Raw genomic sequence first — 14714 nt, forward strand, 5'->3', positions numbered from 1 at the left:
AATGTATCAGGCAACTACTTTTTTTTACAAAGAAGTCTATGGAGAGAGGGAAGAAGGAGGAGGAGCCAAATAACTATAGCTCCTAAATTCTGCTATTGTGTGAGAGAGAAAGCTCTTCTGACACGGCAGTATCTTCAAGATAAGCTTCTACTATTGAACCGAATGAAGAAAAAAAAAATCAATGAATAACCTTCTCCCACTCCCCTCTCCATAGACTTCTGCATGTGAAGCTAAAAATGGGTCCAGATGCTATATAGTTAGACAATCTGAGTGAAGATAAGGAGAGCAGCCTAATAAGTGGAAAAGGACACATATTTCTTTAAAGAGAATCTTTCATCAGTTGGGGCACATGCGGTGTTATATACCGCTAGAAAGCCAACAGTGTGCTGAAATCAGTGCTTTCCCTATCTGTGCCCCTGGTGAAGAGCTATCGGTGCCGGTACTATAGCTCTTCACTGTCAGAAGGGCGTTTCTGACAGTCAGTCAAGAACGCCCTTCCTCACAGTAGCGTCTATTGCGATGTACTGTGAGAGGGGGCGTTGCTTACAGTCCTGCGATGACGCTGAGTGGTGACTAACCCCCCCCCCCCCCCCCCAAGTACTTATCTATGAACAAGCACTATCAGGAGGGGAGGGGGCGTTCCTCACCTTACTCACAGTACAGAACAGTACTGTGAGGAAGGGCGTTCCTGACTGACTGTCAGAAACGCCCTTCTGATAGTGAAGAGCTACAGTACCGACACCGCTAGCTCTTCACCGGGGGCACAGAACGGGAAAGCCGAATTTAGCGCACTGTCAGCTTTCTAGCGATGTATAAAACTGCATGTGCCCCAGGTGGTGAAAGGTCCTCTTTAATACGATATATTGCAAAGTTTCTTACATTCACCTGCACTATACATTTATGAAAAGTGGTTTTATATTCAGAGATAAGCTTTAATGCAATACAATTTTCTTTGCAGGGTTCCACATGAATAAGTCACACCGTCTTTCACAGAAGTCCTTTTATTATTCTATTGCTTGGTGTAAAACAGATTTACTTCCTTATAACAGAGGACTGTGGATCATTTCATCGGGATATTACCTGCATGGATGTGGTTATCTCTTGTAGAGCCGCGTCAGCCTCGGCCTGTTTAGTTTTTAACAATAAGCTCTGTTCTCCGGCTTTGCTTTTCAGTTCATCTACCAGAGACTTGGCTTCGTTGAGTTTTGATACTCCAGCCTAAGAAAAAATGATAACACGATAAACTCAAGTTACAGTCCAAGAGCCAGAAGAAGACAATACAAAGTAAGGTGATGTGTCAAAGAACATCTGGTCAGAAGGTGAAATCAAAATTTGTGGACATCTAAGGCCAGGTTCACACGGAGTATTGTGGCTCGTCATTTGGTACGTACACGCCGCGGGATCTTATGCGGGCCGTATACGCTCCCATTGTTTTCAATGGGAGTCGGTACCGTACACGCGGCGCTATTTTGTTAAGTTAATTGGAGGGAGCGAAGATGCAGTAACCTGACACGGCCACTACACAGAAAATGGAGCCGTGCTTCCGGCTCCGATCTCTGAGCTCGTTCTGCCACCTGATGTCAAAACCTGATTGTGGGGGTGCCGGATGTCAGATTCCCACCAACTGTATACTGATGACCCATCCTAAGAAAAGAAGAAAAGGTCCTCAATATCTTTAAAGGGGCTCTATCACTAGATTTTCGTGTTTTTAGCTAAAGATATGCCTGAATAGTCTTTAAAAAAGCTATTCAGGTGCTGCTAATTGTTTGCAGAAAGACCCCCCTCCTGTTTTTGTTAATTACCTTGGAAATCGATATGCAAATCAGCTCCACTGTGCACGGTGGGTGTTCCACACACCCCCTTGCGTCATACGTTCTGGACGCCCACCACTTCCTCCAAGCCTCCCTCCTCCTCCTTATTCACTGCCTCCATTGTCGGCAGTTTCTATTGAAATCCCGTGTGTGCGCAGTAGCGCTCCCTCCAGCGCGCTACTGTGCACGCTCCAGCGCCATTTTCCCATAGAGAACATTGCGAGCTGGCGCTGGAGTATGTGCAGTATTGTGCCGGAGGGAGCGCTACTGCACACACGTGTGATTTCAATAGAAACTGCCGACAATGGAGGCGGTGGATAAGCAGGAGGATTGGGCTTGGAGGAAGCGGTGGGCGTCCAGAAGGTATAACACAAGGGGGTACTCGGAACGTCCACCGTGCACCCTGGAGCTGATTTGCATATCAATTTCCACAGTAATTAACAAAAATTGGGGTCTTTCTACAAACGATTAGCAGCCTTTTTAAAGGCTATTCGGGCATATCTTTAGCTAAAAACACAAATTTTCACACCTTGTTTTACGGAAAAAAAAATATATATATGTCAAGTGGTCCCTGGTTGGGACTTCCTCTATAAGCCAGAATAGAGAACTGCTCTGTATACAATGTTCCTGCCCTATCTGCAAAATAACCGAAACCGAGCCCAGTTAACAATCGTAATTTTGTGTACGTCTGAGCTGGAGCTGAAGTTAATAAGTAGAGGCCAAGGGGAGATGAGAAAACAGCATTAGTCACCTCCCACATTCTCTTCAGCCTTCTGAACGACATCAGGGAATCACAGGCCTCAGCGGTCACCAGGGCCATGCAGCATCGTGACACTTGTGTCTATGCATCACAACACCATGAGACCACTGAGGCCCAATCACAGGCGTCACCAACATCAGAAAAGGCCTGAAAAGGACGTGGGACCTGCGACAGACTCCATGGGAGTTGAGTAACACTGTTTATTATGTTTGCTCACCTCCCCTTGGCCTACGCTTATTATACTCTGGGGTCTCAAAAGACAGCAGAGTATAATAATGACCGGTTTGCATGAGTTCGCCCCTAACAATACTACAGGGCGAACCTCACTAGACGAATCTTTTGAGGTTTGTTCACCAAATATTCACATCCTGAATATTTCAACACTAATCCACTGTAACTGTATAATGAAGGCAAATGGGAACTTGCCCATAGGCACTTGCCACTGGGCCCATTTCGCCCTTATGATGATCTAGGGGCATGGCTTTTAAAAAGGGGGCATGGCCTAAAATCACTAATGTAGGAAAAATGTCCATCTTCGAGTAATTTCCCAGTATAACAGCATTGGCACCCCCACCACATACAATGACAAGGGATCCATAACGTACCTGTAAATGCTTCTGTTTCTTGGTGAGCTCAGCTTTCTTACTGCTGAACAGTGAGCCGTACACTTGAAGGAAGGTCATGTAACGTCTCGGAGTGGCCCCATACGCTTTGCAGGATTCATGAATGGTCAAGAAAGATTTATAAAAGTCCGACTCTCCTATGAAACACAAGCGTACATGGAAAGAAATGAATAGATCGCTACTTCAGTCTTGGCAGAACAAAGACAAAGTAATGACATCGTCTACCTGGAGAAGACTTCTTATGCTCAGAGTGCTGACTCCTTTCTTGACTTGTTGTGTCAGAAAATAACATCTTAGGAATCTGAAGAAAGACGATCATACATGACATAGCAGATATTATTAGGTAACCAAGATATCCCTTTATGTATATCCACAGCCACAGTCACTTAGTTCTCCGAGTGAAGATCACTCCGCACAGAGAACTAAATGACCCTGACGTCTTCCTTCTTTCTTCTCTTACTTAGTTGCTATGGACTCCTAGTATATCTTCTCTTCTCAGCATATGTGTGTCTACGTCTGTAATATATTACTGTGTATTATCCTGTATCTGTATTACTAGGCTGCTGTAACATACTGAAATTTCACCACTGTGGACTATTAAAGGATTAACTTATCTTATTTTACCTTATTCTACGGTCATGATAATCAGCTCCATACATGTGATTTGCTAATCGTTGGCCTATACACTAAAGCAATCCATAGTGCTCATGGCAAAGAACATACACACATATATAAATAAATATCTATAAATGTATGGGTATGTTCACACAGAGTTTTCTGCAGGAGGATTTTGAAGCCCCTCAAAACCTGCCTCAAAAAACGTCTCCCATTTATTGCAACGAGAGTCAATAGCAGATATTTTCCGCTAGAGTAAAAATAAAGGCGACTTGACCAATCTTCAGGCAGATTCCGCCTTGAAAAACCATTGCGATAAAAAAAAACAAACACGGTTTTCGAAGCAGTTTTTGTAAAAAAAGGATTCTATCATTAAAATCACATTTTTTCTCGATCACACGTAGGAATATCCTTAAATGGATTCTACCATTAAAAACTTTTTTTTTCTCCCGAATACGTCGGAATACTCTTACAAAAGGCTATTCATCTCCTACCTTTAGATGTCTTCTCCACCCCGCCGTTCGGTTAAAATCCCATTTTCCGCAAGTATGCAAATGAGTTCTCTTGCAGCACTGGGTACGGGACCCAGCGCTCAAACAGCACTGGGGCATCCCCAATACTGCAAGAGAACTCTCCATCCATCCATCTTCTTCAGGAACAATACTGTGTAAGTGGCCATTTTTCTTGTGGCCGCGGGCATGCGCAGTCGGCTTTGCCCTAGGCCTAGAAGTTTGAAGCTACCGCCGGAAAAAGACACAGGAAGAGGAAGTTCTTGAACAAGATAGAGGCGTTGCTGTAGATTTCTCTCGCAGCATTGGGGACGCCCCCAGTGCTGTTTGAGCATACCGGCGGAAAACAGGATTTTAACCGAACGGCGGGGCGGAGAAGAAATCTAAAGGTAGGAGAAGAATAGTCTTTCTTAAGGCTATTCCTATGTGTTATGGAGAAAGAAAAAAAAAGTTTTTAATGGTAGAATCCCTTTGGAATCCCTTTGGTAGAAAGACTATTCTTCTCCTACCTTTAGATGTCTTCTCCGCGCAGCAGTTCTGTAAAAATCACGTTTTTTGTCTGTATGCAAATGAGTTGTGTCGCAGCAAAGGGAGCATCCCCAATGCTGCAAGAGAAATCTCCAGTGCTGCCTCCATCTTCTTCAGGAACGGCCTCTCTGCGCTTATTCTTCCAGAGCTGGGTTCAGACTTCTATGCATGTGCAGTCGGCTCTGCCATTGGGACTCGGGCAAAGCCAACTGCACATACGTGTGGCCATTTTTTTGTGGCCGCTCAACCCAGCTTACTGTGTAAGCGGCCACAAGAAAATGGCCGCTTACACCAGGCAGGCATGCGCAGTCGGCTCTGTCTGAGGCCCAACGGCAGAGCCAACTGCGCACGCCTAGAAGTTTGAACCCAGCTGTGGAAGAAGACGCACAGAGAGGCCGTTCCTAAAGAAGATGGAGGTGGCGCTGGAGATTTCTCTCGCAGCATTGGGGACCGCCCCCAGTGCTGCGAGAGGACTCATTTGCATACAGTCGAAAACCGGGATTTCTACTGAACGGCAGGATGGAGAAGACATCTAAAGGTGGGAGAAGAATAGCCTTTCTTATGACTATTCCTACGTGTGATTGAGGGAAAAAAAATGTGATTTTAATGATAGAATCACTTTAAAGGGAAGTTTCCAGGTCCATACAATGTGCTGGAGCAGAAAAAAATGCATCAAAAAATGCAACAAAAACCATATCATGTAAAAACCGCGCCAAAAGAAGTTTCCTAATTCATTAAGGAGGTTTTTATCAGCTTACAAATACTCCGTGTGAATATACCCTATACGTGTGTGTTTATTACATAGGAATCTATAGGAGCCACGTGTAGGATATTTTATATTCTTAAAATGGTTTTCCTATCCGTAGCTACAATCACATGACCGTAATTAATGGCCGTGTGATGTCCTTTTTTTAAAATGGATGTCACTCGGCAGCATTACTTTCAATATCAGTGAATTGGGGCTAATCATACAATGTTACTTTTAAGGTACATTTTTTGGGACCGTCAATACATAGGTTAAGTCCGATTTTTGCCTTTTTTCACAGAACCCTCCATACACTGAAATGTATGGGGTATCTGTGAAAATGGGTGCCCCTCGAATGCAAGGCAGCTATGAGAAATGAATATAGTAAGCATAGTGTAATGAAGCATATGACATACCCTGTATAAGATGACATATAAGACACTGATAACTGGCTAATCCTCTATATACATGGTATATAGATACATCCATTAGATGACATACCTTCTTCATACTCCTATCAGACCAGCCCTCCATCCATTGCACCGAGCACTTCTTGTATAACGCCGGGTTACTCTCACAGTTTATAGTGAAATTTGCATTAGTACAATCCATGATGAGGACGACGTGCAGGTTCTGCAGGACTCCTGAAATGGGACAACAGGGATTAGGAATAAACTATTAAGAGAAAGGGACTGAAAGCCTCCAGTATGAGAGTCACTAGAGCACAGCAAACAATAGTCGGCCATAGCGGAGATGTTCCTATGGATGGCACATCACCGCTGTGAGCAGTAAATGGTTGCTGTAGTCATCTGCAATGTACAATATAGATCAGTGCAGCATAGCAAGCAAAGACTGGCAGTATATTGGGATATATTGGGGGTTTATAATGTGTCAGAAGCCTCTTTAGTGTGTTAGGCTGATACAGTAGTAGCACATTCACATGCAACTGCCTGCAAAAGTGCTATATCAGTATCAGTATTGTTAGAGTCAAATCCTCCATCTTTGTATTTTGTCAGTCATCTTGTAACCTTTCACACATAAACTGTGTAAGTAAGTCGCAGCTGGCTATTTGTATATCTTATCTTCATGGTATATGGAGGTCACTGAGACTCATTTAGCACCAACATGACATCTTATCTCTGTTTCCATGATATATGCATATAGACATAGTGTGAGCTGCTAGTTCACACATAAGTGTTTTTGAAGCTTTCTTTGTTTAAGGACAAAGTACAAAGTCCATTAAGCTGTAATGATATGCAAAATACATAAGGCCTCAGCCAATAGTCATGTGCCAGGTTTATCTTATAACCAATCATTTTATGCCAACCATGTTATGTTATTAGAATAGTCCAACCTGCTCTTGTCTGTATTGTATTTAAACCACCTTTGTGCACCATTAAATTAGAACTCACTTGATACACCATCAGTTGTGTGTGTGTGGCTTCTCCAGACCTGATAATGGGCGTAATTACTTCAGGCCTGATATTTAATTTGGAACTCAGCAACATACTCTATCATGGGGACCCCTTAATGTCCCTAACAGAACCTGACGCCCATCGTGGGGAATCGATAATCGTTTAATGTGCAGCCGATAGTGTACTGATCCACTCACCAACCGATTTGGAGACGGGCCCGGAGGACCTCAGATGAATAAAACGGCGCTGTAACGGTAAGTCCTTTTCTTGCCAAATAACTAATCTGAGTTCCTACGTGTCCCGGATCCTGTGTGTCGGTGAGTGAGGATTAGTGCTGCATATGTTATAACAATCGATGCCATATTATATAGTGTGCAAGAACCTGAATAGTATGTTGTCTGTAGTGGGGTGGGAAATGTTATACCTCATTCTTTGTCTACTGTCCATGCTGTCATTTGGTTGCTACATCTGTTATAGAGTGTAAAAAGCGGTGCAGAAGAGAGAGTTATTCTTCATCCTTAATCCCTAGAGTTGCGAGAGTGGAAGTACTGAGTGATTGAAAAGTCCTTGTTTTGGACACTAAGGACTGAGTAGAATCTGAGTAAGTACATGCAATGATTCAGGGGTGTTCGATAGAGGGACACAGACAAAGTGGAGTCTGTGGAAACCAAATGAGGGTTTTGCCCTGAGCACTACGCCAGAACATGCACATTAGAGATTAGTTCAATGAAAACAGAGTGACTGTTTGGGAGGTCCCACTAGGTGAGTCAAAAGTGACCCTCTATTGTCTTAATTGCCCTAGAGGAGTGGGATGCTCACGGCTGACTGGCCATCAGCTATTATGGGGGAGGGACCCTCTGAGGTAGGGTATACCCCCATATGAACTAATAGGAATGGGAGAGAGAGAAGAAGATGCCGCTCAAGAAAAAAAAAAAAAAAAAAGAGCAGGAGTTACCAATGGAGAATAGGCAGGACAGATACAGGGATAGAGGGTAACCAGGAAGTGTTTTAATTGTGGAAACCAGGGACACTTGGCTAGAGATTGCTGGTGTCCTAAGCGAAGGACAAAGGCTTTGAGTGTAAGGAAATGTATAGTGAGCATCCATTGACAGTCCAGCTAAAGGGTTAATGTGCTTGGCACTTAGCATTGTGTTGTTAGTTTGTTGGTTAGTGGAAAGTGGAAACATGATATGTTTTGTGGTGAGGATACTGCAGGTTAAGTGTAGGTATGTGTATACACATATGTGTGTATATAGGCTTGGGGGTGGACATTAAGTTATTTCTAGAATGTCTATAGTGTCCTTTTATTCAGGAAAGGTTTCCCATTTTGAGAATGCTCCTCTCATGGTAATGTTTTTAAAATTGGATAAATGGCATAAATATGAGATCAACATTATTATGTTTATTTTATAGTAATATGCAAATTGGTAAGAAGATGAAGGCAACTATTTACATGTTTTGGTTTGTTTTCTCCTCAATATTTAGCTGTGCGGGAATTATAACTAACTCTGTGCCTATTTGTAGGAATAAGCCGTCCCGAGACGATAAGTGATATCACGGTACAAAATATATGAAAATTTTTATTTTAGTTCAGACAAGTTCTTTTTGATTTAATTGACATTTGTTTTGTTCTGTCTGGAGCTCCAGTGTGACGTTGCATGTTTGTATGGAAGGTTCAGAAAAGTGAATGGGCCCATATATGTGTGTCAGTTATATGTACATGTTACATGTGTCTGCTATGTGTACATGTTCTGTTTGTCCATGTCTGTATTGTTACATTTTCAGTCTCCACAGCAAGCAGATATTGAATGCTGATAACCACAGAGGGTGGTGACAAGTAGATATGAAAGGGAGGCATAAAAGTTCTTTCTATTGTTGAATACATATATGTGTGTTCTGGTGTAAATGAGATGTACTTGATATACCATGTACATGTATTATGTACTCAGTGTGTATTGGTGCGTATGTGTATCAATTATATCAGATGGGCTTTACACTTGTAACATAAATATTTGTTATGGGTTTATACTATAATTCCAAGAATGTTAACAATCGGGATTTATTGTGTGAAAAAGTTATTCAGATGTTCCTTCTGATATGGGATTAGGCCCCATAGGGGTAGGCAATACATGTGAACTATCTTGCCACAAGGGGCACAGAACGCCCCTAACATGTACACGTAGGTAAAGATAAATTGCAGTTCTACAAAATTAAAGTGGTGTTTCTGGGTCATTGTTTGCTACAAGGTGCTACATAGCTGTCTAAGTAGATCAGAAGTCACTCGAATATCTGCTCTGTAATTTAAGGCTTCCGCCTTCTCTGCTGATATATGTTGAGTATTTACTTACCTTAATGAATTTTTGGAGTGTTTAGAAGTTTTAAAGAACTGAATTTACTTGGGATTGTATAAATAAGTCTGCTGGGATATGTAGTACTACAGCTATGACAAGTGTGGGGAGAGCCAGCGCAGCTGCTTCCATGATAAGACAAAGGGGTAATAAATCTTTCATTGGAAACAAAGATGACAATGGCTGGATATCTCAGGCTGCAGTGTGTCTTATCTATGTCTTCTAATGTAAGCTTTGCATTCTGTGCTGCACTACAAGTCCCTTCTAACCTGTTAACAATAGTTTCAGGGGAGGAGTAAGGAGAGTCAGATAACTTAAAATTAATTTTACTTTTGCTGATTTGGTTATGTAAATGATGAATCTATTGTTAACTCTGATGAGAATTCTTTTATTTTAGATGATTCTCGATTTGGGAATGATGGTGGATTCTGCACCAGATATGTCATGGTCACTGAATATGAGGTAAACCAAGGGTAAAACCAAGCACAAAGTAGAACCATTATGGAACTGTATGGGTCTCAGCTCATGAAGCTGAACTAGAAGCCATCACTGAGACAGGGTACAATGTCTGAGGGTAGGTGTTTGATATAGTGGGACTATGGTCCAATCTGGAGAGCGAGAGCTTTCTGTAGGGTTAATGTTAAGCCTAAAAGGATTTCCAGGCTGTTCAGATAGTGATGGACCCTGCTGCTGCCCCCACACAGGTGGGTATAGTCAAAAGTCAGGACACACACTAAGGCTGATATGAAGGAAAGTAGAGGTAACTTGTGGGCAGACACTGCCGCTAACCCAGCTGCAGAGGCCTAGGGGATATGCCTTACTGATAATTGGTCATTATACTCGACCCAAACCCCCCTTTTAGCTCTCTTTTCAGGTTTTACAACACTGAGGCACCAAAAATGGTCCAGGACTACAGTAAAAGAGGATGTACAAGTCCTGATCTCCGGTGGTAAGAGAATATATTTACTGAGTGCATTGTCCCCACTGATGGCATAAAGCAGTGTTTAGAAGTAGCCTTGTGTGACCTGGTGAGCAGAGGATGGGCGGCTGCAGGATTTAACATCACTACAGACACTGAATGGCATGTGTTAAATGCAAAGTAGGCCAAAAAGTGAAAAGTTTCTCAGAGCCAGGCCCAGAGCCCTTGTACCCGTTCCAGAGATCGCAGGTTAACTATATGCAGTTACTAAAGGTGAGACGGTATAAGTACGTGCTTGTGTGTATAGTTATCTATCTTCAGAAAAGTCTGAGGCATATCTGGTGAAGAAAGCCATCACAAACGGGGCTGCAGATAGACGGCTACTGAAGAAATAGTGTGTCACTTGTATTGGTATTTTCTGTAAGGTACCCTCCTAAGAGAAGAATTGGCTTTAACCCATGTCAAACTTTCTTTGGGGGTTGTATTCTTGGCAACTCCTACAGATGTGGTATGGTGTACTGGCTGACTATGTGATGTCTTGGCAAAAACATCTGACTAATGTATGGCTTTGAGTTTTCTCTCCTTCTCAGATTTTAAGTTAGTGGGCGGGACCTATTCATTTGAGCCAAGAGATTGATGGTGATGAAGAGACACGTGAGAAAAACCTTGGAGCCAAGATTTGATGGTCCTTCCAAATGCTGCTGATAACCAGTACTTCTGTGAAATTTGAAGGAGAGCCTAATTGTATCCATGCTTCATATTGCAAGAAAGTATCTAACATAAAGCGATGAAGATTCTCCTGATAATGCTGTTACAGATGGTCCTGACGATAAGCCTGCATAGAACATTTAACAATGAAGTGGGACAATAAGTTTCTTAAACATCATATGATTTTGATCGAAGATCTGAATGTGTCAGATTGTAGGATATGTACTCATAACCCCATATTAGCCTAAGTCATGTCATATATAGCTGTTTCTTTGACGCAACAGGAAATGTTTGAAGTATATAGTTAAGAAAATACCACCTCATATTTTAGGAACGATACATAGTATAAACAAGTAGATATCAGCAAGTTGTAGTAAAAATCTTATCTACATTTTGTTTGTTTAATACAAAACATATACAAAAGGATGAGCAGACCAAGATATAAAAGGCCAGAACTATGATTGAGATTAGGTTAGAATACAGGAACATATGAGGGGAATCTGGTAAAGTCCGGCAGTAGACATTAGGTCACTGAAGTACCTAAATATGAATTCCTGTATTCAGCCATCTCAAAATGGGGGAATGTTAGAGTCAAATCCTCCATCTTTGTATTTTGTCAGTCATCTTGTAACCTTTCACACATAAACTGTGTAAGTAAGTCGCAGCTGGCTATTTGTATATCTTATCTTCATGGTATATGGAGGTCACTGAGACTCATTTAGCACCAACATGACATCTTATCTCTGTTTCCATGATATATGCATATAGACATAGTGTGAGCTGCTAGTTCACACATAAGTGTTTTTGAAGCTTTCTTTGTTTAAGGACAAAGTACAAAGTCCATTAAGCTGTAATGATATGCAAAATACATAAGGCCTCAGCCAATAGTCATGTGCCAGGTTTATCTTATAACCAATCATTTTATGCCAACCATGTTATGTTATTAGAATAGTCCAACCTGCTCTTGTCTGTATTGTATTTAAACCACCTTTGTGCACCATTAAATTAGAACTCACTTGATGCACCATCAGTTGTGTGTGTGTGGCTTCTCCAGACCTGATAATGGGCGTAATTACTTCAGGCCTGATATTTAATTTGGAACTCAGCAACATACTCTATCATGGGGACCCCTTAATGTCCCCAACAGTATGAAGGCTTGGGGCCCAGGGAACGGGGTCAGGTATAGATACATACTAAAAGTAAAATAAGTAAAGAGCGGTCCTGTAAATCCATCTTCAGATGCCTGGTCCTTCAGTGGCGATAAGAGGGGCTCCAGCTCCTCCATGGTATATAAGCCGGGAACCTCGCCTGCAAAGAGAAGAGTGAGGGAGAGTTCAGAGCATTCACTAAATGAAAGGTAAATCATATCCGCCTGCAATGAGTATATACAGTATGGGGTGTATATGGTATACACATTGCTAACAGCAAGCCTCACCGCTGCAGAACCTCACTACAATGTGCAAACAGAAAAAAGATCAGAACTCCATTATAACCAACGCAGTAAACTTTAAACTAACACTTAACACTAGAGATGAGCGAGTAGTAATCAATCCAATACCTCGCTCCCATAGGAATGCATGTAAGTGGCCGAACACCAAATATTCACTGCGCTTAACCCCTCGGTGTCCGGCCGCTTACACGCATTCCTATGGGAGCGAGGTATTCGATCGAATACTACTCGCTCATCTCTACCTAACACATGACCTACCACACTGCTGAAAATTTTAAATTGACCATTGAAGTGAATGTATCCTGATTTTATTATAGAAACCAGAGAAATCATTTTTTATCTGTTTTTATTGTCTGATTGTAATTTTTTTTAATTCTATTTCCTGTACATGATTATGGGAGCGGCCATCTTGCCTGAGCTTCTCCTCTGTTCTGTTAAAGGGGTTCTATCATTGGGAAAACTGGTGGCAGTTGCAAGGGCTGCCGAGCTCCTGAGTAATCTAATGGGATAGTTGTGTGTGGAAGCAGAGTTCCCCTTTAACCTCGCATTCAGTGCTAACTGTGCATGTGTGGTGAGTAAGGGCTCGTTCACACGGGGCAAGAGGGGACGGATTTTGGCACATTATACACCTCAAAATTCGCCCCCTCACAATAGAGGTCTATGGAGACCGCTAGCAATCTGTTTTCTGCTAGCGGTTTGTTCCCGCTCGTGGGAAAAAGAAGCGAGCTGCCCTTTCTTGAGGCAGACGCCGCGGCGTAAATCGGAACGCCTCGTCAAGACAATCCCTCCGGACTAGGCCCATTCATTTGGGCCTACTCTGGCGCATGAAGCCACGACGAAATGTCGAAAGCCACATCAAAATCAAGACCAAAATACGTGGTCACTAGCCCCGTGTGAACTAGCCCTTAGATGTATGGGTACGCCACAAGTTGGTATACAGCGTGCGAGACCGCGATTCGTGATCACATATAAATAATTTCATATCCAGATGTAATAATAAGGATGAACTTCCTAAAACATATGCCATAAAACAGATCTGACAGAGGTGCTCATATTAGAGACTCTGAGCTCCTCATCTATTCTCAGGCCCAACACATTATACATTTCCTTTCCACAGTCCATATCCATAAGCGCAAAACCACAGTTCCATATTAATGTAAGTAAATGGCAATGCAGTGAAGCCGACCATCAATAACCAGATTTGCCCGCAGGCAGCGCCGCACACATGACAGTACCTGATGACAGCAAGCTGTTGATCATCTCTAGAAATGTAGGATGGACGAACTGATAATCCTCAAGGAGCAGAACTACTTGCTGTCCTTCTATTCCCGCCATCTGCATGACCTGAAAACAAGGGGACTCTGGTTACATCATGACGGCAGAAATGGCAATAGCACGCTCATGTGTAAGACTGGGAATCCAAAGAAAACAATGACAACTGCTATAGCCCAGGGCGCGCGGTGAATATCACTATGTACAGACATATGTGCTAGAAAGCAGCAGGATTATACACAGCAAATAAGGAATAACCTGCATATGGTTAACCGGCTGCTGACATAGGCCGCGGATACACTGCCGCCAATTGTGCGGTCACATCTTATAATATCAGATTCTGCAATGAGCGGTATTATCTATTCTATAGGATCACAATGAGTCATGTGCGTACTTACAATATTCTACTATATTATCTTAATGCAAAATAATATATTTTTTAAAAAAAATTTAATTTTTTTGATGGTTTATTATTAAGAAAATGTCAGCAATATCTGATTATGGGATTCAACCTTCGACCCCCAGGTCAGGTGTTTGGGAATGCTGCCAGGCCCAGTACCATACAGTGAACACATCTGAAAGCAGATAGAAAGATAGATAGATAGATAGATAGATAGATAGATAGATAGATAGATAGATAGATAGATAGATAGATAGATATTCCCTCTTCCCGCTTTTGGGTGGGTTCTGGGTAAAATGTGTTATTTGGCGGGGAGTGCTTATGTGTATATGGATATAGGCTTATTTATTTTAAAAAGGGGAAACAAAGAAGATCAGATGACTCTGTACATTATATGGTGGCCCAGCTGCATTACTACATCTCAGCTCGAATGGAGATCAAAGCTGCAATAAACCCCACAGCTCCTATAAAATGTATCGAGACATTCGTTTCAGACTCCTTTTGCTTGGGTTCACATCTGTGTTCGGTATTCTGTCTGGGAGAGTCTACATGGGGACCACCCCAAACGGAATACCAAATGCAATTGCAAGTGCTGTGCAGTAAAAGCACAC

General features: G+C 42.3%; 1 protein-coding gene across 2 annotated transcripts in view; it reads right to left on the reverse strand.

Annotated features, from left to right (window-relative positions):
• Positions 1-14714, reverse strand: part of DYNC2H1 (dynein cytoplasmic 2 heavy chain 1) — a 302024-nt gene that overhangs the window by 217972 nt on the left and 69338 nt on the right. For both annotated transcript variants that reach the window (XM_075266159.1, XM_075266158.1), the window contains exons 50-55: positions 13667-13775; positions 12176-12289; positions 6093-6235; positions 3420-3495; positions 3177-3331; positions 1081-1218 (exon numbers count right to left, since the gene is read on the reverse strand). In XM_075266159.1, coding sequence (XP_075122260.1) covers positions 1081-1218; positions 3177-3331; positions 3420-3495; positions 6093-6235; positions 12176-12289; positions 13667-13775 — 735 coding nt within the window. The remainder of the gene's footprint in view (positions 1-1080; positions 1219-3176; positions 3332-3419; positions 3496-6092; positions 6236-12175; positions 12290-13666; positions 13776-14714) is intronic.

The sequence above is a fragment of the Leptodactylus fuscus genome, chromosome 2 (assembly GCF_031893055.1).
Source record: "Leptodactylus fuscus isolate aLepFus1 chromosome 2, aLepFus1.hap2, whole genome shotgun sequence".
Classification (NCBI taxonomy): Eukaryota; Metazoa; Chordata; class Amphibia; order Anura; family Leptodactylidae; genus Leptodactylus; species Leptodactylus fuscus.